The sequence below is a fragment of the Drosophila busckii genome, chromosome X (assembly GCF_011750605.1).
Source record: "Drosophila busckii strain San Diego stock center, stock number 13000-0081.31 chromosome X, ASM1175060v1, whole genome shotgun sequence".
Lineage (NCBI taxonomy): Eukaryota > Metazoa > Arthropoda > Insecta > Diptera > Drosophilidae > Drosophila > Drosophila busckii.
Window position 1 is genome coordinate 7,263,287 of NC_046608.1, and position 24,110 is coordinate 7,287,396.

General features: G+C 42.7%; 7 protein-coding genes across 9 annotated transcripts; 3 read left to right on the top strand and 4 right to left on the bottom strand.

Moving 5' to 3' along the window:
* Positions 1-939: 939 nt before the first annotated feature.
* Positions 940-9,308, bottom strand: LOC108606859. Of its 2 annotated transcripts, none has more exons than XM_017997362.1 (7): positions 9,210-9,308; positions 5,687-5,886; positions 4,200-4,283; positions 3,998-4,135; positions 3,795-3,934; positions 1,487-3,728; positions 940-1,271 (listed from the first exon to the last, which is right to left on the bottom strand). In XM_017997362.1, the coding sequence occupies exons 2-7, from the start codon at positions 5,846-5,848 to the stop codon at positions 1,143-1,145; spliced, it is 2,895 nt and encodes a 964-aa protein (XP_017852851.1). In that variant the 5' UTR covers positions 5,849-5,886; positions 9,210-9,308; the 3' UTR covers positions 940-1,142. The 2 variants fall into 2 exon arrangements, with proteins under 2 accessions (XP_017852851.1, XP_017852852.1); XM_017997363.2 differs by having other exon boundaries at positions 9,136-9,271.
* An 808-nt stretch (positions 9,309-10,116) lies between these two features.
* Positions 10,117-12,932, bottom strand: LOC108605608 (leucine-rich repeat-containing protein 20). Of its 2 annotated transcripts, none has more exons than XM_017995385.2 (4): positions 12,362-12,932; positions 10,826-10,969; positions 10,600-10,767; positions 10,117-10,538 (listed from the first exon to the last, which is right to left on the bottom strand). In XM_017995385.2, the coding sequence occupies exons 1-4, from the start codon at positions 12,648-12,650 to the stop codon at positions 10,387-10,389; spliced, it is 753 nt and encodes a 250-aa protein (XP_017850874.1). In that variant the 5' UTR covers positions 12,651-12,932; the 3' UTR covers positions 10,117-10,386. The 2 variants fall into 2 exon arrangements, with proteins under 2 accessions (XP_017850874.1, XP_017850875.1); XM_017995386.2 differs by lacking the exon at positions 12,362-12,932 and adding an exon at positions 11,286-11,369.
* Positions 12,933-14,669: 1,737 nt separating this feature from the next.
* On the bottom strand, positions 14,670-18,609 carry LOC108606902 (PDZ domain-containing protein 8). Its single transcript, XM_017997435.2, has 7 exons — positions 18,132-18,609; positions 17,828-18,067; positions 17,577-17,769; positions 16,280-17,519; positions 15,401-16,183; positions 15,087-15,345; positions 14,670-15,029 (listed from the first exon to the last, which is right to left on the bottom strand). The coding sequence occupies exons 1-7, from the start codon at positions 18,294-18,296 to the stop codon at positions 14,850-14,852; spliced, it is 3,060 nt and encodes a 1,019-aa protein (XP_017852924.1). The 5' UTR covers positions 18,297-18,609; the 3' UTR covers positions 14,670-14,849.
* Positions 18,610-19,890: 1,281 nt separating this feature from the next.
* On the top strand, positions 19,891-20,528 carry LOC108606903 (general odorant-binding protein 19a). Its single transcript, XM_017997436.2, has 3 exons — positions 19,891-19,997; positions 20,060-20,227; positions 20,285-20,528. The coding sequence occupies exons 1-3, from the start codon at positions 19,932-19,934 to the stop codon at positions 20,480-20,482; spliced, it is 432 nt and encodes a 143-aa protein (XP_017852925.1). The 5' UTR covers positions 19,891-19,931; the 3' UTR covers positions 20,483-20,528.
* Positions 20,529-20,749: 221 nt separating this feature from the next.
* On the top strand, positions 20,750-21,454 carry LOC108606917 (general odorant-binding protein 19d). Its single transcript, XM_017997458.2, has 3 exons — positions 20,750-20,934; positions 20,990-21,212; positions 21,266-21,454. The coding sequence occupies exons 1-3, from the start codon at positions 20,766-20,768 to the stop codon at positions 21,348-21,350; spliced, it is 477 nt and encodes a 158-aa protein (XP_017852947.1). The 5' UTR covers positions 20,750-20,765; the 3' UTR covers positions 21,351-21,454.
* Positions 21,455-21,547: 93 nt separating this feature from the next.
* On the bottom strand, positions 21,548-23,141 carry LOC108606916. Its single transcript, XM_017997457.1, has 2 exons — positions 21,833-23,141; positions 21,548-21,774 (listed from the first exon to the last, which is right to left on the bottom strand). Exons 1-2 carry the CDS (start codon positions 22,136-22,138, stop codon positions 21,565-21,567), a joined length of 516 nt encoding a protein of 171 aa, XP_017852946.1. The 5' UTR covers positions 22,139-23,141; the 3' UTR covers positions 21,548-21,564.
* Positions 23,142-23,229: 88 nt separating this feature from the next.
* Positions 23,230-24,077, top strand: LOC108606918 (general odorant-binding protein 19d). Its single transcript, XM_017997459.2, has 4 exons — positions 23,230-23,418; positions 23,474-23,562; positions 23,628-23,764; positions 23,851-24,077. The coding sequence occupies exons 1-4, from the start codon at positions 23,274-23,276 to the stop codon at positions 23,924-23,926; spliced, it is 447 nt and encodes a 148-aa protein (XP_017852948.1). The 5' UTR covers positions 23,230-23,273; the 3' UTR covers positions 23,927-24,077.
* The last annotated feature ends 33 nt before the right edge of the window (positions 24,078-24,110 follow it).

Sequence of the window (24,110 nt, forward strand, 5' to 3'; positions counted from 1 at the left end):
TAGTAAATTTATTTATTGATTTTCATTGCATTGTTGTTGTATACATATTACAGGCAATACATGTTAGCATAAATAATAATTTAATAATAAGTACATTTTCTGTAGCATTTTATTCAATGTATACCATAAGTTTTGACAATTTTTAAGCTAAACTAATTGAGAAATATACGCATTTATTATGTAAATAATTAAGTTTTCTCTTGGACGGATTAGTAATAATTGTCAAAAATTTATAATAGTATTTATGTATGTGGCTGCACATGTATTTAATAAAAAAAAAATAATGCTTGTGTTAAAATTAAAACATTAGTTGTGCGCTAGACTTTTGTTGCTTTTATCTAGGCAGGAAACAGTGGAAGCGCTATAGATCGTTGTTGCTGTCGAAATTAGGAAACATTTGGGCGACATGCCCTCACCTAATTATGTACGTTTATAAGTATTTGTTTATACCTCTAGCTAAACTGTAGTAATACTTTGAAACTCTTGCTTTAAAATTGTTTTGCTGTTGTCTGGCAGTTCGAGGGGAATATACTATGTATTTATTCCCTCCCAAGAAAAATGCGCATATTTACATACAAGTTCTATAATATTCCACTTTGAGTCCATGCTTGAGTTTTGAGACCGATCTCTACATTAGTTTTGAAAAGGCAGCAAAAATACTAATGCATAAAAATTAGTTGGCTCAATTTGAAATTTCACAAACAATTTCCATATAAACTAAAATTGTTGTGAAAGTTAAATTCATAAAAGCTAAGTACATGATTATATGTATATAAAATTTTTTAAATTTTGCGCTTTGCCAAGGAGTATTGTTTGTCAACTAGTAATTATAATCGATTATCGATTGTACATATTATTTCTATGCTTGTGTGTGTGTGTGTGTTTAAAGTTTGTCAGGCAATTGTAATTGGCACTTGTTGTTAGTTATTGCATATGGAAGTTTTTGTAGATAAAGGATTCGTTGGTTTTGCATCAATAAATTTAACTTTAGTTGATAGTTAAATTAGTTTATGTAAAACCTTATCCTCTACTGCTAAAAAAAAAATAAAATAAAATAAAATAATGTGTGTGCGTAGTGTAGAATTTTCTAAAATATTCCTTCAATTGACTCGTAGTGAGGATCGCTGTGTGTGGTGTTGTGTCTACCACTTGCGTGGAGGTTGCTGCTTCGGCTGCTGCTGCTGCTGCTGCTCGCCGGACTGATAGATGCTTCTATGCGTCTCCACATACTCGCGCTGCGACTGAGAGACAATGCGTTCGCCCGCTGCAGGCTGTGGACAAATTGAGAGATTATAAATAATATACATTTTAAAATAAAAATATTATTGTAAAATAGAAATACATTTTGAGAAACATTAAAACCAAAATTTAAATGCACTCTTCGTTGACTAACTTTAAAAAGTATTCGATCATCTGATAGAAAGTTATCGAATCGAACGATACATTTTAAATATTAACTCAAAGTTTATTCTGGAAGTTTGCTTACCTGGAGCGCACGATGAGCGCGTGGCGTGCCCTCGGGCGAGCTAATCTCGATCTCGAAATCGTCTGGCGCTGTCCAGTGCTCGGTGAACTCGCTGGCCGAACGAGCCAGCGATGGATGACTGAGCGAGCGATGGAATGAGCGCCTGTCCTCGTCATCGTAGTACTGCATGCGATAATAGGAGCTGGCATCGCTCACATTGTCCGCATGATCGAGTGGCGGGCGGCCAAAGTCCACGGTGACCTCGCTCATGGAGCGGAAGTCGTTGTGATCCGTTTGATAGGATGTGCGTGAGCTGCGGCGCGAGCGCTGCATGTTGAAGGGTCCGGCGCCATGCGGAGCACTGCTCATGGGCTGAGCCAGTGGATCTTGGCGTATGGTGCGCACACTGGAGCCGCCATCGCTGTCGTATTCGTATAGCGTGGGCAGCGAGCTGCGGCGGGAGCGCGTGTCCCAGGGCTGAGGCGCCGACTTCTTGCCGCGCTTGGGTGCGCCGCCGCGCATCTCGACGTCCGTATCGTCGTCGTTGGGTGGCGCCAGAATGCGTATGATGACATCCCAAGTCTGTGGCTCGAACATGCGCTCGTAGCGCGTATCCTGGCGAATGCGCTCGAAGTCCTCGCGCACTACCGCCTCGGTGAGCATGGTGCGCAGCGAGGATTGGGTGGTGATGATCTCCTTCCACTTGGCGCGATCGTCGTAGCTGATGTTGTGCACCGACATTGTGCTGACATCGTCGCCGATTTCGCTCATCTCCGGCTCCTCCAGAATGCGTATGAGCACATCCCAGTTGGGCACATCCTTATCCTGCGGCGGCACCTCAATCGGCTTCATGTTGCCCACCAGCTCGGGACTCGTCAGCTTCAGCTTGTTGTCATGGATCTGCGTCGCCGGCACTGTGGGCGGCAGGCTCAGCTCGCTGCGCTCCAGCTTGGGCGTCAGCGTCAGTCCCGAGGCGCTGGAGATGTCCGAGAAGTTCTCCCACTGCTGCTGCTCGCGCTCGCTGGGATAGTTGCGCACCTTGACATCGAACTTGGGATCCACCACGGGTGCTGGCGGCGGTGGCAGTGGCGCCTTCGGCTTGCTCTTGTATTCGGTGACGCGGCGCTTGTGGCTCTCAATGTCCTCAATGGTCTTCTTCTCGGTCACAGTGTGCAGATAGACATCGTCCACGGTATGCGAGGTGACTGGCAGTGGCATGGGTATGGCCATTTGCATGGGCAGCGGCATGGGCATGGGCATGGGCTCGGTGGGCACATACTCATCCTCGTAGTACTGCGTGGTGCTGATCTCATGCGTGTGCGTGTTGTCGGGCAGCTCGGAGGACAGATCGGTAATCTCGCTGTGGGCGGGGCCATCGGTGTAGTCGGACCAGTTCTCTGGACGACCGTCGACCACCTCGTGATGCGTGCGCGTGTAGACGGAGAACTTGGGCTCTGGTGGCGGCGGTGCTGCCACTGGCGGCAGCTGCAGCTGCGGCGCTGGATGCAGCTCCGGCACATAGGTGAACTGCGACTGCATTGTCTCCACATGCGGCGGCATCGAGTCCATGGTGAGCACACTCTCGCGATCCTCATAGGCCTCCATGATGGTGGACAGATTGTTGCGATCCGGACGCAGCGTGGCCACGCTCTCCGTATCCGAGGTCACAGGCGAGGGTATGGGCGGTGGCGTCTTCTTCACACGCACCTGCACATCGAACTTGGGCGAGCCAGCGACCGCCTCCTGCAGCGGCACAGCATGGCGCATCACCTGGGTCATCACTGCATTCGCCGCGGGCATTTCCTGCGCCGGCGCATAGTGATCGCTATAGATGCTCGAGGTCTCCTGCACAAAGGCGCGATTCTCAAAGCTGCCGGCGGAGCTGAATGGCAGCGATCTGGTATCGATTTCCTCAATCTCCGAGTGCGATTCGCTGGGATAGTCCGAGGGTATAAGTGCGCCCTCGCTGCCCGAGGAGCTGTACACAGCCTGGAGTGCGGCATGCGCGCGTGGAATCTTGACGCCCTCAAAGGCGCTAATGTTGCCCACGCTGCTGCCGCTGAGCTTGGTGATCTCCGAGCCGCTGCCCATGCTCATGGGCAGGCGACGCACCACGGGTATGGGACGACTGCGCAGGCAGTAGTAGGACACAGCCAGGCCGAGCAGCAGCAGTGTGAGGAACATAATGGCGCAGATGATCATAAGGATTTGGATGCTCTTCAGCGGCGGCTGCAGCACTGAGCTCGTGGCAATGGGATTCAAACTGGCAATGCGAATGGAATGGAATTGATTAAATTAAGACAAAGCTGTAGTAGCAATGGGCACTTACATGGGCGCTGGCAGTGCAGGTGGCAGTGATGGCACTGGCGGTGGATAGCGGCAGACAATGGTGATGATCTCATCGCCGTCCATTTCCAAATTGGCATGGAAGCGCACGATGATGTTGTTGGTAAAGACGCGTGTGGGATTCTGCAAAGCAGCAATATTAGAATTTCATATGCGTATATTTTATAAAGGCAGTGCCACGCCCACCTGTATGGTGCCACAGCCCTTGAGTGGCAGCTCCAGGCGATAGCTGAGCGCGCCCTTGCCATTGACGCGACAAGCGCTGCTGCGATCATAGTCCGCTTGTATAATGCCATGGAAGGGATCATTGAACTTCATATCCACCTAGACAGCAAACAGACAGCGAGTTAAACAAAGCTACAACTGCAATTTGGAGGCAGTAACTCACCTGCATGGAGCCGGCGGCGCAGTTGAGCGCGGCCTTGGTGCGATTCAGAAAGATCAGCGGGCTGATGTCATCCAGCTTGGTAACCTGCCAGCGAAAGAAACGAAATGTTATGAGCTAGGAAGTACAACAGGCAGTTTCCCCCCTCCCACTTCCCACTCCCCACTCGCTGCTGATTTGCATATTATGTAAGCTACTAGTGTAGCAACTGGCTAACGGTTAATTAGCCAAGTCGCACGGCTTATTTTCCATTGTCTTGCCACATTCACTCGTATCCCACTAAACTCACTGCAAACTTTTCAATTTCACATCACTAGCGCATTGCCTGCCTGACTGCCTGCCTGCCTATCGTTATCAATTTAATAAACAATGGCTGCCATTCTCAGCAGCAGCAACAACAGTCACGTACCTACGAGCTGCTTGGCATTCCTAAGCTGCCGCCAGTACCCCACCCCAGTCCAGTCCCAGCTCCAGACACATTTTACGTATTACATTTTAGGTGCTGCACATTTCCCTAGCTGGAGATGCAATCAACTGGAGGCAACTGTACTTGCTGCAACTCAAGTGCGTGCAGCTAACGCTTTATCGCTTAATTGTATAAAATAATTGTTAAATTACTAAACAATGCAATTAGTTATGAAAAAAAAAATGTATACGTAATACACGTATACGTAATATTTGCAAACACTTATTGATTTCGACTAAAATAATATGCAAAATATTTGTCTAGCTTGTTCTATATAATATATATTAATATTGCATAAATACAAGAAGCATTTCCGCTAGTTAAATACATTAATTTTATTATTTAAATTCGATGGACTACGACTTTGCAAAAGTCTGCAAAATATTCTAAAGCGCTTAATTTATTGATTATTTGTATAAGCATTAAGGCTTAATTAAGCTTTCTATTCAATGTTTACACAATAAATTGTCTGTATTGTTGTTATTGTCTAAATTTAACCCGGTCGCGGAAAAAAATAAAAACTAACCGTTAAGCGAACTATATTTTTATTGGAATTGTGCTAGAGAAATTTTTAAGAACTGCACTATATCAAATTTTGAGTTTACTTATAAGCATTTTGTATGTTTAATTTATTTTGGCCCGCAACAAAATAAATGTATAAATAATGAATGCAATTTATATGGATTTGTATACATAACATAAACTTAAAGAGACATAACTAATAATTTTATAAAATCAATTTGTCGCTGTGCGAAATACAAAATGCGTATGAGTAATGTGTTCATAAACCTTTTTTGATTGTTTACCAAAAAGTAAATGTTTGCTTATATAACGGTAAAAAGTGACAAACTAGCAGTAACAGGTTTTGCAAAATGACTAAAAATAAAAAATAAAGATTTCCACACACACACACACGCGGCGCTTTAACTGGTAAAAAGTGACAATCCAGCGCTGTTGCAAGTGCAAGTTGCCATAATAAATATTGAGCTAGGGTTACAACAACCGAAATGCTTGAGCCGCTTACCTTGCCGTCTAGTGTCGCCTCCTCGGGCAGTCCGTTGGTGGTGTAGTTGCCGCTATCGCCGTGTTGCACGTAATTGGATTGAGCCGCCGACTTGCCGCTGCAAAGGAACAGCAGCAGCAGCGACAGCAACATGGCCAGCGTTGGCCATGGATTTGTCTGCATGTTTTATCTACGGACCAACAGCGAAATAAAGCCAAGAGCTGCAACGAAAAAAATGCAAACAAAAATTAGTACAGTGGACACCAAGCACAGCACAGACTGAGGGCTAGACAATTGCTAGGCAAACGAGGTTGCAGCTGCGCAGCTGCAATTTATGCAGCTGGGGCTGACAACTGGCAATAGCAATAGCAATAGCAGCTTTGCCAAATTGGGGTTATAATTTATATAGTGTAGATTTCGCTGTCTCTCTGTCTATGTGTGTGTGTGTGTGTGTGTGGACATGGATCATTTGAGTTTGAGAGTTGGGGCAACGCCCAAACAGCAGCAGTAACAATTGCAATTGCGTTTACCGTTAGATGTTGCTGCTGCTGCTGCTGTCAACGACCTTCGGCCCAAATAGTTGACCAAAAATAAAAGCCAATTAAAAATACACATACACATGCGCAGTTTCTCTTGGCTAGAAACATTCTTTTCTATTTTATATCAGCGCTTGTTCTTGCCTTTCTATCGAATCAAAAGAATCTGCTGCGAGATTTGGCACAAAGAAATTGCTCAGTCCACACAGCTCGCGTTCGGCTCAGTCTTGTTATGTGAGTTGTTGCCACTTAGCCACTCTGGCCCAAAGTCAATGTCAAGTTGTTGTTGTTGTTGTTGTTTATAGCCAAAGCTAATGACATTACCATAAGTTCACTTACAAGCCTACTCGCAATCTTCATCATCATCATCACCATCATATATATAGTTATTAATGTCTGTCTCGACTCCTACTGCTTGCTTGCTTAACTTGACTTATAAGCGCTCTGGCCTGGCCTGGCCCGGCCTGACTTGACTTGACTTGGCTTTGTTATTGCATAAAGCACAAAATACAGAAAACCTGTCAACAGACGCACGCAAAGACATTTGCGCAAGAGGCCAGACCAACAGATCAATATACATATATATATATATAATATATACTTGTGTGTACACCTACGACAATTTTGCCATATTTGTCAGCCGCTTGCCTTGAGCAACACTCGCAGCTGCAACACACGCAGCTACCTATACATATACACATATATCTATATCTATAGCTATATAACAAAGTCGCGCAAAATCTAAGAAAAGCGACTTGGCTTGTGCTTTGTGGCTTAAATTCTACTTGAGCTGTGCGCATTATTATTTTTATGCTTTCAGCCTCAAACGAGTTTTAGCCAAGCTCCATGCCGTACGCCCCCGCCAACGCCCCCTGCATGCCACGCCTTCATTGCCTGCACAAATATCGTTCAAGTCTCTAACTCAGGTACTCAAGCCGCCGCCGTCGTCGTCGTCGTCGTCGCTGCTTGCAAATTCCTTTGGCTTTTGTCTTTTGCCTTGCCCTCAAACCTCAATAAGCCAAGTACATTGAATTCAATTTTTTTTCTTATAATATTAAGTTCAAGTTTTGCTTGCTGGCTTTCGTTTTGTCGCCTGCGTTTTAGAACTTGCTTTAGTTGCTGGGACTAAAGAGAGCGAGAGCGAGAGCGCGTTATACTAATTAGGCTACGTTTTGTTGAATTGAAATTGAAATTAAGCAAGCTGCACTAAGTTTATTTATAGCTTTAAATATATTTGATTTGAAAGTTGCAAAGCCTGAAACTGCTATTTTTATTGTTTTTATTTAAAAGCAATATATTGAAGTCTAATTGATACTCAATACTTTTGCTAAAGTATAAGCTTAAATATATTTAAAAACAAAATGTTAATACTGCATAGGAAAACTATTAAAATAATTAAAAGATAATTATGTGCATAGATTTTAGTGTTGAGCAATAATTATCGACGTGTATAAAATTTAGTAGCGGCTGTAAAAAGTAAATTGCACTTTAAGCTGCTGAGATCATTTGGAAAATATGACACAAATATATGAAATTAATGCAAAATCGAAGAATTCAATACTTATTAAAGTTTTTGAGAGCCAAGCCAGCTGCCAATAATGATTACCCAATTATGATTAGCTAACACTATAAGCGAACAAATTTAAGTTTATATAGAAGTTAAATACACACGCACACATGTGTGTGTGTGTGTGTGTGTGTGTGTAGCTGCATACTTTAAGGTAGTAATATGTATGTACTTATCTGTCTGTCTGTCCGTCTGTTTGACTGGCAGCTACAGCTTCGCTCGCTGTCGCTCTCGCTCTGTCTCTCTCTCTCTCTAAATTGCTGCTGCTAAGCTACAAACTGGTATTTTAGACTTGCTCTCTCTCTCTCTCTCTCTGTCTGTCCCTCGCTTGCTATCTGTCTCTCTGTCTGTCCCTCAACTCAAAGTTAAGTTAAGTCGACTTGGCGCTGCCTTGACTTGGCTTGGCGCTGGCTTAACGATTACGTGACGCGGCTGATTCAAGCTTGGAAGCAAAGGCGCCGCAGCAAGCTTAAGTACTCGGCTAAGAGCAGCAGCAACCAGTACAAGTACTCCGAGCCTCAAATACCTGTATGGCCAGTACACGAAAAATTGCCATCCTTTTGGGCCAATACAAAAGTCATATACATATACTACAAGTATATACATATATAGATGTGTATATAGAGATAGTTGTAGTCTGTATTAGAAGCGTAGTCGGAGCTTGGCTTGCTCGGCCTTTTGGCAACATTCCAAGCAACTGATGCCCTCGCTGCTGAGCAGCTCACTCACTCACACACACACATACACATGTAAACGTTAAAGATGCTGATCATGGGCTGGCGCATTCTTTGCTGGAGTGCTCGGCTCTTGTTGAAGTGCATATAATCGATTTTAGGCTTGTTAAGAGCGCATTATAGCCCAGCTTCCAAGCTCCCCACCTCGCCCCCCTCTCGCTTAGGCTGGCACGCAGCTTAAAGCTGCGAAACGAATTAAACACTGACTCATAGTTCAGACGCGAACTGACTGCTTGATAGGATTGAATTCTTTAGATCTTAAGCCACAAATGTGAGCTCAGCCTATTTATTATGTATCTATGTTAGTAGTTGCATATTTTAACATTTTTAGCACACGAAAAAAATAAACATAATTAATAAATTTAGCAAAACGAGGCATGCCATGCTCAAGTTAACACACACACACACATGGTCTCTAGTTAATTGTTTGTTTTATTAAGTTATTGTGTTAACATTTAATGCACTTTAGCTGTTGTTGCCACATAGCAAACAAAAAATTTCGCAACGGTATTACAGCTATTTAGTTTTGTTTTCTACTGTTTCTTATTTACCAAAAACAAAAATAACAAACAAAAAAAAAATAGTTAAAACGTTAGTTAGAAAACTGTGTTGACTGTTTTGTTGTTGTTTTACTTTTTGTCGCTACGCCTCGACGCGTTCGTTGCTTCGATCGTTATATTTTGTGTTTCTATTCAAATTTATATTACTTTTTGTGTTTCTTTTTGTTTTTTGTCGATTCTTTGCAAATTTGCTGCACTGTTGTCCGTGGGCCGAACGCGCACTGGTTGATTACCTGCTTGCGACTGTTCGCTTGACACAAGCAGCGAGCTCCACAGCCGCAGAGCTCCCAGCACAGCGCAGCGCAGACATTTCCGCTCCCGTTAGCAGCACTCTCCCCGCAACTCTCTTGCGCTCATCGTTGCGGCTGCGAGCTGAGCTGCGACTGCGTATTGCTTTGCATATTAGACTATGTGTGTGTGTGTGTGTGTGTGCATTTGTCAATTCGTGCGCTCTCTGCTTAGCGACTTGATTGCAGGCAGAGCCGCCCCCCTCTCTGGTTCTCACTCGCAGTCAACGATGCGCAACGAAGTGTACTCGCTTACACGATCCCCCATCGCCCACTTGAGCTACACAGAGAGCACTCACGCACAATTGTACGAGCAATTTACAGCTAACCACTTCGGCTAAAGCTCTCTGCTCTGCTCACTCTCCCAGCAGGTTGCCAAACCTGTTGCGTTGTCTTTAATTGTTGTCTTTATATCTAACTCTCCCATGCTCTCTCTTTTTGCGTTTCGCTGTTAGAGAGAGCGCCAGCCAGCCAGCCAGGCCAGGTTTGAGCCCGTGAGCGAAATTAACCTTCAGCTCTCCAACTTAAAAACAAAACACACAAACTTTACTTTTTGTGCTTTTCTATGTATAATTGAGAAAAAAAAAACGCATTTTACTCACCGAGATTCTGTCGTATGTTAGCAATAAATATACATATAATTAAAACAACAAATTATTGTTGACGAGCTCAGCGAGCAGTTGATTTTCTGCTTAAAGGCGATGACTAAAATTCGATGACAACATTTCCTCGAAAGCAGCCAGTTCTACAACCTTTTGGCAAACATGTTTTCAACAATGCAAACAATTCAAACTAATGCTGCACTAGTCACATGAAAAGTTCACATTACTTTGACTTTGGCATTAATTTATAAACTAACATAAGAAGTCATTTAGTAAGTGGCGCATTTAGATCAATGCAAAAAAAATTATGGTTTTTATATATAAATTGTACATGTACGAATATAAATTTATAAACACAATAAATTAAATAAATGAGAGAGCGCTAGCGAGCGCTCCCTCTCCAGAGATAAATGGTTGCTGCCCAACTGCTGCACCCTACCAATCCTCCTCGACTTCATCTGAAATCTCTAACCGGAAGCTGGTCTCGAAATTTTTCAGCTTGCGACGACAATTTCTGCTCAAGGGATTATTACGCAGATCCACCAATGACAGGCAGTCACTGGTTACAGCCTCTTCCGTATCGATCTCTGCAAGAGTTGCAAAACATTTAAGTCTAAGACTCATAAATATTGCTCTAGTTAAGCTTACCTAGTATAGCATTATTTTTAGCATCCAATGTGGCTAGCTTGGGCAGCTTAAAGACAACTTGAGGTAATACAATAAATGAATTACTTGAGATATTTAATGCGGTTAATGCATTCAGATTGGCAAATTCATCTGGCAGCCTCGACAATTGATTGTGCGAGAGATTGAGATCTAAAAAAACAATTGATTTAGTATTTAGTTGTTATGTTTAAGTATGTTTATAGCTCACCTGTAATAACACTGAACTTGAGTGCGAATTTGGGTGTCACTTTCTTGAGCACATTGCCACTCAAGTTGCATGTCTGCAGCTCTGTGTTCCGCATCAAATGATAAACTGCATCTGGTATCTGCATCAGTTCGCATTGTGATAGGTCTGCAAATAAAAAAAAAACATAATAGTTAATAACTGTTGTCGTAACGGTTAAAACTTATTATCATAGCTAATATTTCATTATTAATTATGTATTATTTTATTGCTTTTTATTTGATTTATATTTCGCACTTTTCCAAACTGTTAGGCAGCTGTCAAGCTTACAAAAGCTAGCAACAGATGGCGTATTGCACTTGTTTTGATCACACACGCTTTGTAGTATATTTTTATCACAAAATTATATACACACATTGCTGATATGTATACGTATAAACATATATAGCTTTTCTTTTTTGGTTATGGGCATAATATCCCTTACCGAGCTGAGCATCTTCCTTTGCATTTTCACAACGCTCAATCACTTTAACCACCAGATGCGCCATATTCCTTAAATCTTTCTTTAGCAGTCTTCAGTAAATTGCACTATGCGCACAACATTTGCATTCAAATTAATCAATTAAAGCCTATACTTAGTTAGACACACGTTTTATCATAGAATGCTTTTGCTACAAATGTCATTTGCTTGAATGGTGAATAAATCAATGCAAACTAAGCAGCCAATAAAATGAATATGCAGTTCCAAATAAGTATAGGCTTTAACTATATTTGAATTAAATATATTTATGCTCACTTGCTGTTAACACTAAGCACGCCGTGCACTAAAAAACAACTAAACTAAACTAAAGTAAGCGCACAGCTGATTTAGCAGCAGCGATCGACAGAAAGAGAGCGAGAGAGCGCTTAGACACTTCTCTTTATGGCCAGCAAACAGTGCTGCACAAGCAGCTAATTTTGGCGTTAAGCAAGCCAAAATAAAGCCAATTTCTTTTTTTTAGCTAAAAGTCTTTGAACGATTAGCAATTGTTGTGGTATATGCGTATACTTATTATTATTATTGTTGTTGTTGTGCATTTGCTTGTTATTATTAATGTGTAAACTTTAAATCAATTGCGTATGTCTTTTTGATGATTAATGTGTATCAGAAAAAAAGGCGCAATTAAATTAAAGTTTACGTTTGTTGCTTATCAGAGTGTCTTATCTATGTAGCTGTTGAACTTCAATGATTAATATTGTTAGCCAATTTGTATTTTGTATGCAACGCGCCTACAATTGAATGCGACGCACTTTTCATATGTTTGTATATAGATAGATATGCACGTATTTATCTATAAGATACAGCAAAACTTACATATGTTTGTACTTATTATGTGTTTATATGGAATTGAGTGCGCAATAACTGAAATTGGCTTTTGGCCAAACAAATACGTTTCTGGTTCTTGTTGTTGTTGCTATGAGAAATTCAAATTGACGCTGCATCATTTTTGTAAAAATTGCGCCGCATCAGGGTTACGACTCATCAAACTTACAGCTACACCCCAACCCATCCCCACTTACCCAGCATGCTGTTCTCCTTGGCATCCTCGCACCGTTGCACCACACGTATGACGCCGCGTCCAGCTGTGGGCGAGAAGGTGGCAATGCCACCGATCTTTGCAATATGTGGCGGCAGGCGTGGATCTGTTTGTGCATCTGTCTCCTGACTGGAGCCATCTGAGTCGACGACGTTGCCAGCACTGGGATTGCGATTGCCATTGGCGCGATCTTCGCCATTACCATTACCATTATTACCATCGCCACTGTTGTTGTTGGCGATGTTTGTAATATCATTGCCGAAAGGGCGCATCTTTGGTCTTGTGTATCTTTGGTTGATTAGCAATCTTTGCTTAATTGCTTGGCTTACTTCACACTCAAAACTTCACTTGCAAAAAAAAAATAAATTCGTTGATCTACTTTCTTGATCGATATAACACTTATCCAACTGTGTTTGGTTTACTGTTACGCAGCTGCAGTTGCAATTGCAATTGATTTGAATTAATTGCAACTTGCTTGTAATTTACTTCTTTTTTTTTTGTAATTTTCGGTTGAAAATCAAACGCGAACTTTTCTACAACCAACCGAACGTGACTCTCTTGCGCATTGAAATATTGAAAATGCTTTTTACTTTCGGTTTTTATAGCACGGAAGAAGAAAGAAAAACTGCGCTGCGCACAACAAAACAAATGAAAAATAAAATGGCAAGAAAACAACAAGTAATTCAGCACACAAATTGGCAACAAACGTACGCAGCCCCCACCCCCGTTTAACGAATGCTGAATACTCTTTAAATTACAGGTTGATTGCATACTTAAATATGGTATTTATATTATACTAATTGCATTTGTTTTGTATGCAATTAAACAAAATGTTAACCAAGAATAATTTCATTATTATTATCAAATAATTCTACATTGCTTTGCATATTATTTATACTTGTAAATAATGTAGCAATCATTAGTCCATCCTTAAAAGTAAAAGTAATTTCATTAGCAATGATTACATTATTTAAAATATACGCCTTTAATAAATATATATAAATTGGTTGGGGATTTCTTATAGATCTGCAAATAGACAAAGCTTAAACAGATAACCCATATATGTGTATTAACAACTGCATATACGCAATACGTATACGTAATAAGCATAACCTTGAGCCCTTATCTAAGCCTACAGCACAGCTGTTGACAATGTCATGGGAGTCTGCTCTGGGGCTAGAGTATAATTTCGATGCACAAAATGCCTTGTCATCGAAAGAGCAATACCCTCTGTTTATAAACAGTGCATCTCTTAGCCCGCTCTGTGCTATTCCGTTCTGTTCAGTTCAGTTCGGTTCGGTTCTGTTTCGGGTGTTCCCAAAATGTAAAAGTTCAAAACATTGGGCCGAGAGCAGAAAACGGTTTTCATTGAGCGTGTAATGCGTACAATCGCAACATATAAGTTATAATTACTTTTAGTATATATATATATATATATATATATATACCATATATATAAATATACTATGTGGCTGTGTGTTATACGCATCGGGGCAAATGGCGTTGTCTCCTCATCACATCACATACCGGAACTATTCGGAAAAACATATTTTCCGCACACTTTGCGAGAACAACAACTCATAAATTATTCTTTGTGACAATTGATTACAGTAAATATTATAAATAATAAATATTATTGTGTATTCCAAGGACATCAACAACTAAACATAAATTTGTATACATATATGTAAATACAAAGTGCATTGTCTTTGGGGTCAGGGTCAACAGCAACAACGATGACTAACGGTAATAATTATGATCGAGCAGTGTTCAAACAGAGCTTTAAAGCTTTTGGCATTCAAAAGCACAGCACACTGTTCGCATTGAAAAGCTTCCAACGAAACAAAATAGCTTTTGACATGGCTTATTTTTCAATTATTTGAATAATTTCAATCGCATTGGTATTCTTTTATTTGTAATTAAAAACATTTAATCATTACGATTAACATCATTTAATTGACTGGTAAATTTTTATAGGGGATCTTGGCTGATACCTGATGCTCCATAAAATACAACACTCTATATATATTTTTTGTTTGCTTTTAATTTTGGATAAAATTTATGAATTTGTCAAATAATTATTCACCGAATAAATCTCTAGAATTGAGAGAGTTAATATCATAAAATATTCTGTACATAATTCAATTTTAAAATCGACAATTCAAATTGTTGCTAACACACACACACACACAGAAACACGCATGCGTGTGTGTGTGCATAAGTATATAATATATGTATATCTATATATTTATATGTGTATATGTAGGTACATAGTTGAATTGAAACGAATGGTAAATTAAGTATACGACATATCAATATGTGTGAACATAAATCGAAGCCACAACACAGAATCTATAAAATGCATATACATATAGTTAATGTATATGTGTATGTGTATGTATGCTTTGTAGGTTCTCACTAACACAATTACGAGTACAGTCTAATAAATAAGTATGCGTACGTTTTGCCATTTAAGCGTTAACACTGCCCTGGGCATGCTGCAGTCCCGTGCATAGATACAACATGATAATGCTCAGCGCCTGGACACGCTCCTCGGACTTGCTTTCCATTCTGTGCTGCTGACTGGTGGCCTCCTCGGCATCGCTATAGCCCTCAGTCTCGGCATCCAGTGCCAGCTTCAGGTTCGTAAGCTTTGCAAGCAAAACGATTAGTTGGCAACAATTTTTTGCAGTCAGTGTGGCACTTACCAGTTCATTGATTTTGTGTACACGCTCTGTGGGCGGCGACTCGGCATAGAGCTGCTTGCTGTAGCTCTTGGCCAGATTCATCAAATCCTCGTGACGTGCATGCCGCAGTATCGGCTCGGTCAGCAGACTGACCTGCTCATAGCTCAATGTGGTGCACTCGGCGCCAAGTGCCGCCAGCTGCGGCGTGACCAGCTCAAACGGATTCACACTGCTGCTGCGATTGGACAATGCTGTGGCCTCCTCCGAAATGGAAACTTTGCTGCAAATGCAACACAAACTTAAAGATTAATCTATATGGTAGTCCAAGGACTTACCGTGAGCACGGCGTGTGCTGTGGGCTGGGCGGCAAGCTTTTGGAATTCAACTGTGGCGAGCTGCTGCCGGTGCCGGTGAGCGTGGACACTATGCCGGGTATGTCCAAGTTGCTCGCCTGCCGCTTGATGCCTTGGGCCAACATGCCCGTAAGGCTGGCGCGATGCACATCGAGCGCTGGCTCCATCGGTGACTCCTCTCTGCCGCCCTCAAAGTCCTCCTCGTAGTCCGCCTGCGTGATTGTAAACTCCGGCTTGTTGACCACTACTGAGTTGCCACCGGGCTGTGTGCTAATGGCTCCAACGCTTATGCAGTCAACTGGCCCGCAGACTGTGGCAATCTGGCACTTGGCAATGCATTTCTTGTGGCAGCAGAAGGCGCAGTCCTTGCACTGCATGGCATCCTTCAGCCAGATCTTCTTGCCACAAAAGTCGCACTGTGTGGCACGATGGAAATGCGTGCGTATAAAATTGTGCGCCTTGGACACAGACGCATCGCTCGAACGTGTGCCGCTCGAGATGGCGCTATCCGCTGACAGAGTGCCCGACTTCAACGAGTTGCTATCCCCACCAGCACTCAGCTCGTCCTGCGCGCCTACAGCACTCGCCTGATTTCTGGCTGGCGATTGGGATTTGCCGCTGCTGCTGCTGCTGCTGCTCTTGGCTGCAGCTGAACTGTCGCTTGCTGTCGCATTGGGATTGCCCAGCCAGGAGAAGCCAAAGGTGATGTCGCCAAAGCACAGATTCGGATTAAAGCCCGACTGATTGGACAGCACATGCGTCTTGCTGCAATAAAAAAGGATTTAAGCATAAATGAAAGCTCAAGCGTTAGGCCAAGTTGGCTGCTAATTTAAATTAATCAATTAAATAAATTGGTCCTACCTGTTGATAAGCGCTGCTGGATTCAGCGCCAGCTGCTTGAGACACTGATTGAGGCTCGTCTCGCTGCATTCGCCGAGCACCTGACTGATCTGTATGTTGTTGTAGCCCAGGAGCACGCGTTCGCCCGCGCATTTGCCAAAGACGCAGACATTGAGGTAACGACTGTTGGCGTCCAGCTGAAAGTGGCAGACATCGTCCATGTGGATGAGCTCCTTGAAGGCGCAGTCTATGGTGGAGTGCTGATAGAAGTAGTTGACCTCCTCGAGCGCTACGCTGGCCTCCTCCACTTTGGGCTTCTCCCTCAGCTCTCTGTCCTTCTGCGTGTCTGGACTCTCTCGACTCATGGTCTTCTTGATGGCCTTGGCTATGATGTTGGACTTCTTGGGCGAGTTGGTGGGCGTGCCGCTCAGACTGGAGTCGTTGGAGCCGCGTGCCTTGACTGCCAAATGCTTGGCGCTCAGCTCAGCCGTCAGCTGCTCCTCGCTCTCCAGCCGCTGTTGCTGCTGCTGCTGTCGCATATCGCAGAGATCGTCATACTTCTCCAGATCCTCCAGTATGGCATCGTTGCGTATAATTCCAGGGATAAGCCGCTCAATGCGCAGACTGCAAACTGTCGACTGCAGATTCTTGACCACCTTGGCTATCTGCTGAATGCTGCTCACGGGTTTGCCCTGAATGGCAACCAGTGCGTCGCCGCTCTGCAGATTTGATTTGCAGGCGGGCGTATTGGGCAACACCGACTCAATCTTGACCGCCTGACCGCTGCTCTGCTTGAACACAATGCCAATCTGTTGATTCTTCGCCTTGTGCACAAGCACATCCAGTGTGATGAGCACATGGCGATTATCCCGCTGCTGCGCCTCAATAAACGGCACAGGCGCCAGCGTAATGCTGCAGTAGACTTCGGCGACGCCAGGCCAATGCATCAGACGCGACAGCTCCGCCACACGCACCGTCAGCCGGCCATTGGGTTGAATGTCACAGTCGTTGGCCTCCTCGTCGGCGGTCCAGTGGAAGAAGGGCTTGTAGCGCAGCTTGTAGTTGGGCAGCGTGTGCTTGCGGCGCACAGCCTTGCGGATTTGATTGGAGATGAGATTGGTGATGTTCGACTGCATTTGGCGGCCCTGGTACTTGGACTCGATGACCAAATTCAGCTCCGGATCGCCCAGAAAGCTGAGCGACCAATGCGTATACGGACGTCGCGTAAACTGCAGACGCGCCATGCCCGAAAGCTGTTTAACTATCAGAATTAAAAGCATTTTCAATAGTTAATCGTAATTAGTTTTAATTAGCTTACCCTTCAGCATAATGGAGCCCTTTTTGCCCAGCACCATGTCCGCATCAATGGAGGTGGAAAAGTTGCCTATATAATTAATATCCAGCAGCAAGTCCAGATTCTCAATGCGCTGCTCCGCCTCGTCCAGCTGCACATTGTGCACCGACATTGATTTAATGTCCGGAAACTGATCGCCCAGCTCCAGCTCCTTGATCTAAATGCAAAGCTAAATGAACTAACTGTGCAGCAAAAAGTGCAGCGACTCTGCTCACCGTTAGCTTGTCCAGCAGCTTGCCTGTGGTGGTTTTGGTAATGAGCTCGTCCAGCTCAATGGAAAGCTTGCGATAGAACCATTTGCGCACACGATTGGAGTTCTTGAATTCGTGAAACAGAAACTGCATGACAAAGTTTAGCGAGGCCAAGGCCGAGGAGTCCTGTGCATGGTTATCCTTGTGCTCGCAGTTGTTGCCCTCAATTTGCGTCTTCAGATGCCGCGCAGTGTGCTTAATGTTCTAACCAAATGGAATATATAATTAAAATTATATATTTATTAATTTGTTAGTCGGCGGCACTTACCTGGGGCAGCGTATACTTGGCATTCATTTGCTTCTGCTCCTCGCTCTCGTCGGGCAGATTGGAGAACTTGATGAATATCAGATACTGCAGCAGTATCATGATAACGCCGCCAATTAACAGAAATATTAGACAAAGCAGCAGGATATTGGATATGGGTATCTCCATGTTCAAGCCACTAGTTCCCAATATTCAATAGGCAAATACTTTTCGTTTCTGCTCGTTTCTTTTGTTTATTCAGTCTTGTCGATTATATACACACATGCATACATACACATACACACACATATATATATGTATATGTAGCAAAGTCGCAACAGACATTGTCAGTGGGGGCCGCCAGTTAAATTTTGTTGTTATTATTTTGTTTGCTAGCTACTCAAGCCGTCCATTTCCATTTTTCAACGCATGCATTAAGCTATATACATTTTTATTCTACAGTTGCGACTAGCTTTATAATTAACGTTGGCTACTACTCTCAGTGACACCAGCAACTCTAATAGCTCGCCCAATGCATATGCGATGCGGTCTCATAAAATCAATAAAATCTCACTTGACTTTCCCATTTCCCATTTCCCATTTCCCATTGACTGCGCATGCCCCAAAGTCAGCTGCCTGCCACTTACATAACACTTGCAGCTGTTTTGTGCTACACTACACTGCAAAAAAACATGTATGCTACATATGATATAGCAATATAGCTAAACTAATGCAATTGCTTGCAGTGTACGTCCTTCAAGGATCTGCAGGCAACAGCAGGCTGCTCCATTCTATTTGCATCTAAGCTAAAACAATTTATTATTTATTCATTTGTGTTTACCCAAGTCATTTTTAATTGCTTTATTGATTAAAGTCAAGAGCATATTGCGCAACTTTAAATTACATTTATTTTTGCTTTATTTCTGAGTATGAACATTTATCTTAAAGCTTTATTTTACAATCAGTATTAATATTATACATGTTAATATTATTATAACAATTATATAATAATTTATTTGTGTCAATTGAAAACTTTGCCTGCGCAACTTTTATTTAATTCTCATTTGTTGTTGCAGCAAATGTTTTATATGTATATATACCGATTTATTCTTGATCAGCAAAACCAACTGTATATAGAATTCACAATTGTCTCTGGAACTGATCCCAAGCAGTTTGCATTGAGTGTTTCCGTTTTGTCTAATATCTAATATTAGAAATTGCAGCACTGTATTTATCATAAAGACTTTTGTTTTTTAATTTGATTTGAATAAGTGAAGCTGAGCTAAACATTGAAATTTCAGTTGATTGCACAACAGTTCGATCTATCATTTAAGATATGTAAATACAAATGCCAAACATTTATAGTTAGATATATTATTTGAAAACGTGACTGCTTTACTACTGTCAATGCAATGAACATCTAAAGCCAATGGAGCAAATCAATTTAATTGAATGATCTTGTGTTAAGCTTTGCGTGTTGCACCCAAATCTGTTGTCACAGCCCTTTGGGGGTTGCAACCAAGCCGGCAATTAGTGTTGGCCATATACAGGGTGCCTATGGCTAGTGCATTGCAAAGTTATATAGTTGGCAGTCAAGTGTACACAGCAGCAGCTTCACTTAAACTAGTATATTCCATAATAATTATATATATTTACCATACGTTGATTTAGCGCCGTGGGGGTGGAGATTGCATTCATTTCTTTTGTTTTTTTATTGGTCTAATATATGGCATTACTGCAGTGCTAGTTGCAAATTAAAGCCGCTATATAAAGCACTATGCATTTGCATATTGTTGACATTTTGTGCTCAAAAGTTTGCTGAAGATGTTGCACTATCATTTGCTGATGCTCAACTGTCTCTTGCTGGGATTGCCAGCAGCTTGGAGTGGAGTAAGCAATCAAAAAAGCGTTGGCATAGCAGCAAAATATTTAATTTCTAAATTAATTTGTAGGCCACTGAGGAGCAAATGCGTGCAGCTGGCAAATTAATGCGCGATGTTTGCTTTCCCAAGTTTTCAAAAGTGAGCGAGGACATGGCGAATGCCATTAGCAATGGCAATCTGCTGGACGACAAGGACTCCAAGTGCTACATCAATTGCATTATGGAAATGATGCAGACTGTAAGTCATGTGTTAGCTGCAAGGAGCATAAAAATTTATTTATTTTTGCAACTGCAGATGAAAAAGGGCAAATTTCAAATGGAGTCGTCACTAAAGCAGGTGGATCTGCTCATGCCGGATGAGTACAAGCCCTCATATCGCGTTGGCATTGCCGAGTGCAAGGATGTGTCCAATGGCATTAAAAACAACTGCGAGGCATCCTATACTATGTTGACATGCCTTAAGCAAAAAATTCCAATCTTTTTGTTTCCCTAAGCACGCAGCTACATATATAAATATTTACTTAAATGTATTTGTTTTTTTTTTTAATAAACTATAACGGGTAGTAGTATATAAAATATGTAACTGTTTATGCACTGATTTGATAGCAATCTACTTGTAGCTATGGATGTTAACATGCTCAACGTGCTGGCTGCATCTACAAGCTGCAATCTGTGCACCGGAAGTGCAACGAAACGCCAAGCGGCAAGCGCTATAAAAACTGCAACGTAGTCGCATCAACAGCATCAAAGTTAAAGTTGAAGCATCAAACTAAATAATGAATAGTGGAATAACCAAACTGCTGCTGCTGCTGCTGCTCGCCTGTAGCAGCGCCTGGCTGAGCCTGGCCAGCGCCGATGATGAGGAGTCAGCCAGCATGACTGTGGACGATGTCATCAAGATGATTGAGTTCATTACGGATCAATGTGAGCCGAAGCCAGAGCGCGGTAGGTGGCCCAAAGCATAGACAGCTGCTCTCTACATTTTTCTCTAACTATATAGAACATCTGGTGGAGCTGATATTGTCCAAGGATGATGCCAAGCATGAGACCAAGTGCCTGCGCAGCTGCATGCTGAAGCAGTTCGAACTAATGGGCGCATCGGACACGCAGTTCAATGAGGAGAAGCTTGCCGAGGCCATGAATATGATGTTTTCTGGACGCGAGGACGACTCCAAGCGCATCATTGGCAAATGCAATCAAGCACCAGCTGGTGTAACCGATGAGTAAGTGCAGCCAACACACACAGCAAGTCTCTAACTAATGCGCTTCATTGCAGATGTGAAACTTCGCATAGCATCTCCATGTGCATTATGCGCGAGATGCGCGAGTCCAACTACGAAATTCCTGATATAAAGGAGTAAGTGGCGTTTCACTGGCGTCCACAATGCTTGGCTTACATTAAATTGTTTTTTTTTTTTTTTGTTTTTTTTGTATTAATATAATTAAATACGATAGCACGCCTTAAAAATAGAAACTACTTAATAGACCAATGCAATAATTAACTGACTAAAAATATTTTGTTTTTGATGTTGTTGTTGTTGTTGTTTGGGGTTCCACGCTTGGCATGCACATTGCTCACCAGCTGAGCTTCACTCGATTGCGCTCCATGTGCTTGGCAATGCACTGATTCAGCTGATGCGCCGCCTCGCAGGGCTTGCTGCTCCGGACGAGGCGATTGCAGCTTTGGGCCAGCGTGCTGCTAAGCGCCACAGCCATCGCATTGTTATCGGTCACCTGGCTGGCCAACTGCTGCACACGCTGCAGATTCAACTTGTTGCCGTCCATCTGCGCAGCAGCAAATGCATTATATTCATTTAATTTATTATTAAATTTGTTGGCTTACCAGGCGTATGCTCTTGAACACGCACTCCATCAGGCACTTCTCCTGCTCCGTAGGTTTGGGCTCGTGTATTAGCGCACGCTGATTCGCTGGCAGCTGCAGCTTGCTGAGGCAGCGCTGCTTGTGGCTGTCGATCATCTGCTGCACCTGCGGCAGATTGCGATTCAGCACCGTCAGAATGGGCTCGCCATGGCGTCCAGTGCCCAGCAGACGCGTCAAGTCCAAGTTCGGCTGCGTTGCCAGCTGTGCCTGGCTGAGGCTTAGCCCGAGCAGCGCCGCCAGCATGAGTAGTCGTGTAAGTTGCAACATCTTGTGGTATGCACAGACTCAAGTGCATGGCTCTTTTATAGTCGAACAACTTTTGGTTATTCGGCACATTTCGCTGACTTGGCTAAAAGAGTTTTCATTATCACTCACACTCACACATATATAGCAATGCCATTTAATATGAATGCATGCATGTGTTTAGAATATTGGCATTGCATGTTTCAAAAAAAAAAAACAACACAACACAACAAGCAACAATTTGTCTACAGCTACATTTTGCTAGTCATAATTTAATTTAGCTTAGTCGCTAAGCCTTAATTTCTAGCTCACTAAATTATTCTTATATACAAACGTAATGCTTGCATCATTTATAATTTAAGACGTGTCTTTAAAAATTCTTAGCTCACTATTTAATTCTAATGATGTGCGATGCATATTTCAATTTCTAACTATAATAAGCCTAACTTAATTGCACAATTAACTTAACTTAGCTGCAAAACCAAAAAACAAAACCCGTTGTTCGCTTGAATTGATTGCTGCTCCAGTAAGTCAAAATAGACAGCTAAATATAAAACGCGATCTTGAGCTGCCTTCCAGCCCAGCTCATTGCTATGACAGTTAGAGCGCTGAGTTGTTGTTTATAGTTTATAAAGCGTATTTAAATTTGATCAAAGTTCCAACTCTCTCACTGAGTTTAAGCGTCAAATCGATTTAATTGCATTCGGAATTAATGTCATATCTATTATATATGCACATGTTCCATATAAGATCTGTTGACGTTTGGGCATTCTAGGGGTTTTTTTTTTTGTTTTGTTTTTTGCAAGTTAAGTTAATTGCATAATTGCGCGTTTTGAACAATTGACAAAAGAAAATCGCATGATTGACGGGCAGGCGAAATTTTCACACGTCGACCAGTCGAGGGCATCTCCGGCAAATCTCCTCCAGATCGAGTGTCATGTGCTGCTCATATAGTGCACTCAAAGTCCCATGCATATTGCAATATGTAATTGCTAGCGATTAATTGCTGGCTGGAGACGTTGCCGCTGCCGCTGCCGCTGCCACTGCCGTTTGCAATCTGTCAAATCAATGACAGAAATCTCCATTGGAGCTTGGCTATAAAACAGTGCGGACGCCAGCACCGAGCATCCAGAGACAACTTAAACTCAGTCCAACAAACATGTCGCGCACTATTTGCCTATCGATGCTGCTGCTGCTGCTGGTGGCCGCCGTTGCCATACAGGCCAAGCCCCACGAGGAGTTAACCAAGGAGCATGTTCATGAGGTGGCGGAAGAGTGCAAGGCCGAGTCGGGCGCCTCAGAGGGTAAGTCCGCCGTTCGGCAGTTGTAGTTTGTGACTAATGATTAATGCCTCGATAGACGATGTGGAGCATCTGATGAAGCATGAGCCTGCCGCAACGCACGAGGGCAAGTGCCTGCTCGCCTGTGTAATGAAGAAATTCGAAATTGTGAGTGGCTGCATAGATATTAAGAATCACTCATTATCACTTACACTAACTTGTTGTTTTTGCAGTTGGATGACGCCGGCAAGCTGAGCAAGGAGCATGCCTTGGAGATGATCAAGAACTTGAGCAAGCACGGTGCTGAGAAGGACGCCGCCGCCGAGGAAATTATTGATCTGTGTGAGGCTAAGGATGTGCCAGAAGATCAGTAAGTAGCTCAACTTAACCTCAACCCGCTGCATAGCAAATATCTCTCTCTCTCTCTCTCTCTTTCGCTATGCCTCTCTCTTTTAGCTGTGATGCGGCTGCAGTGTATGAGGACTGCATTGTCGCGCATATGCGTGAACATGGCATTTCCACGGAGGAGTAGTTTCTCTATACACTCTCCACGATCAACCTGCAAGCGCTACATGGCTATATGATCTTCAATTGTCCCAATACATATACAAATATATAATTTTTTTTTTAACTATACATAGTCTTAAGCATCTGAGCAATAAACAGAGACAACTGCAATTCAAGTTGAAGTTATTATCTATTTGAACCACCATTAA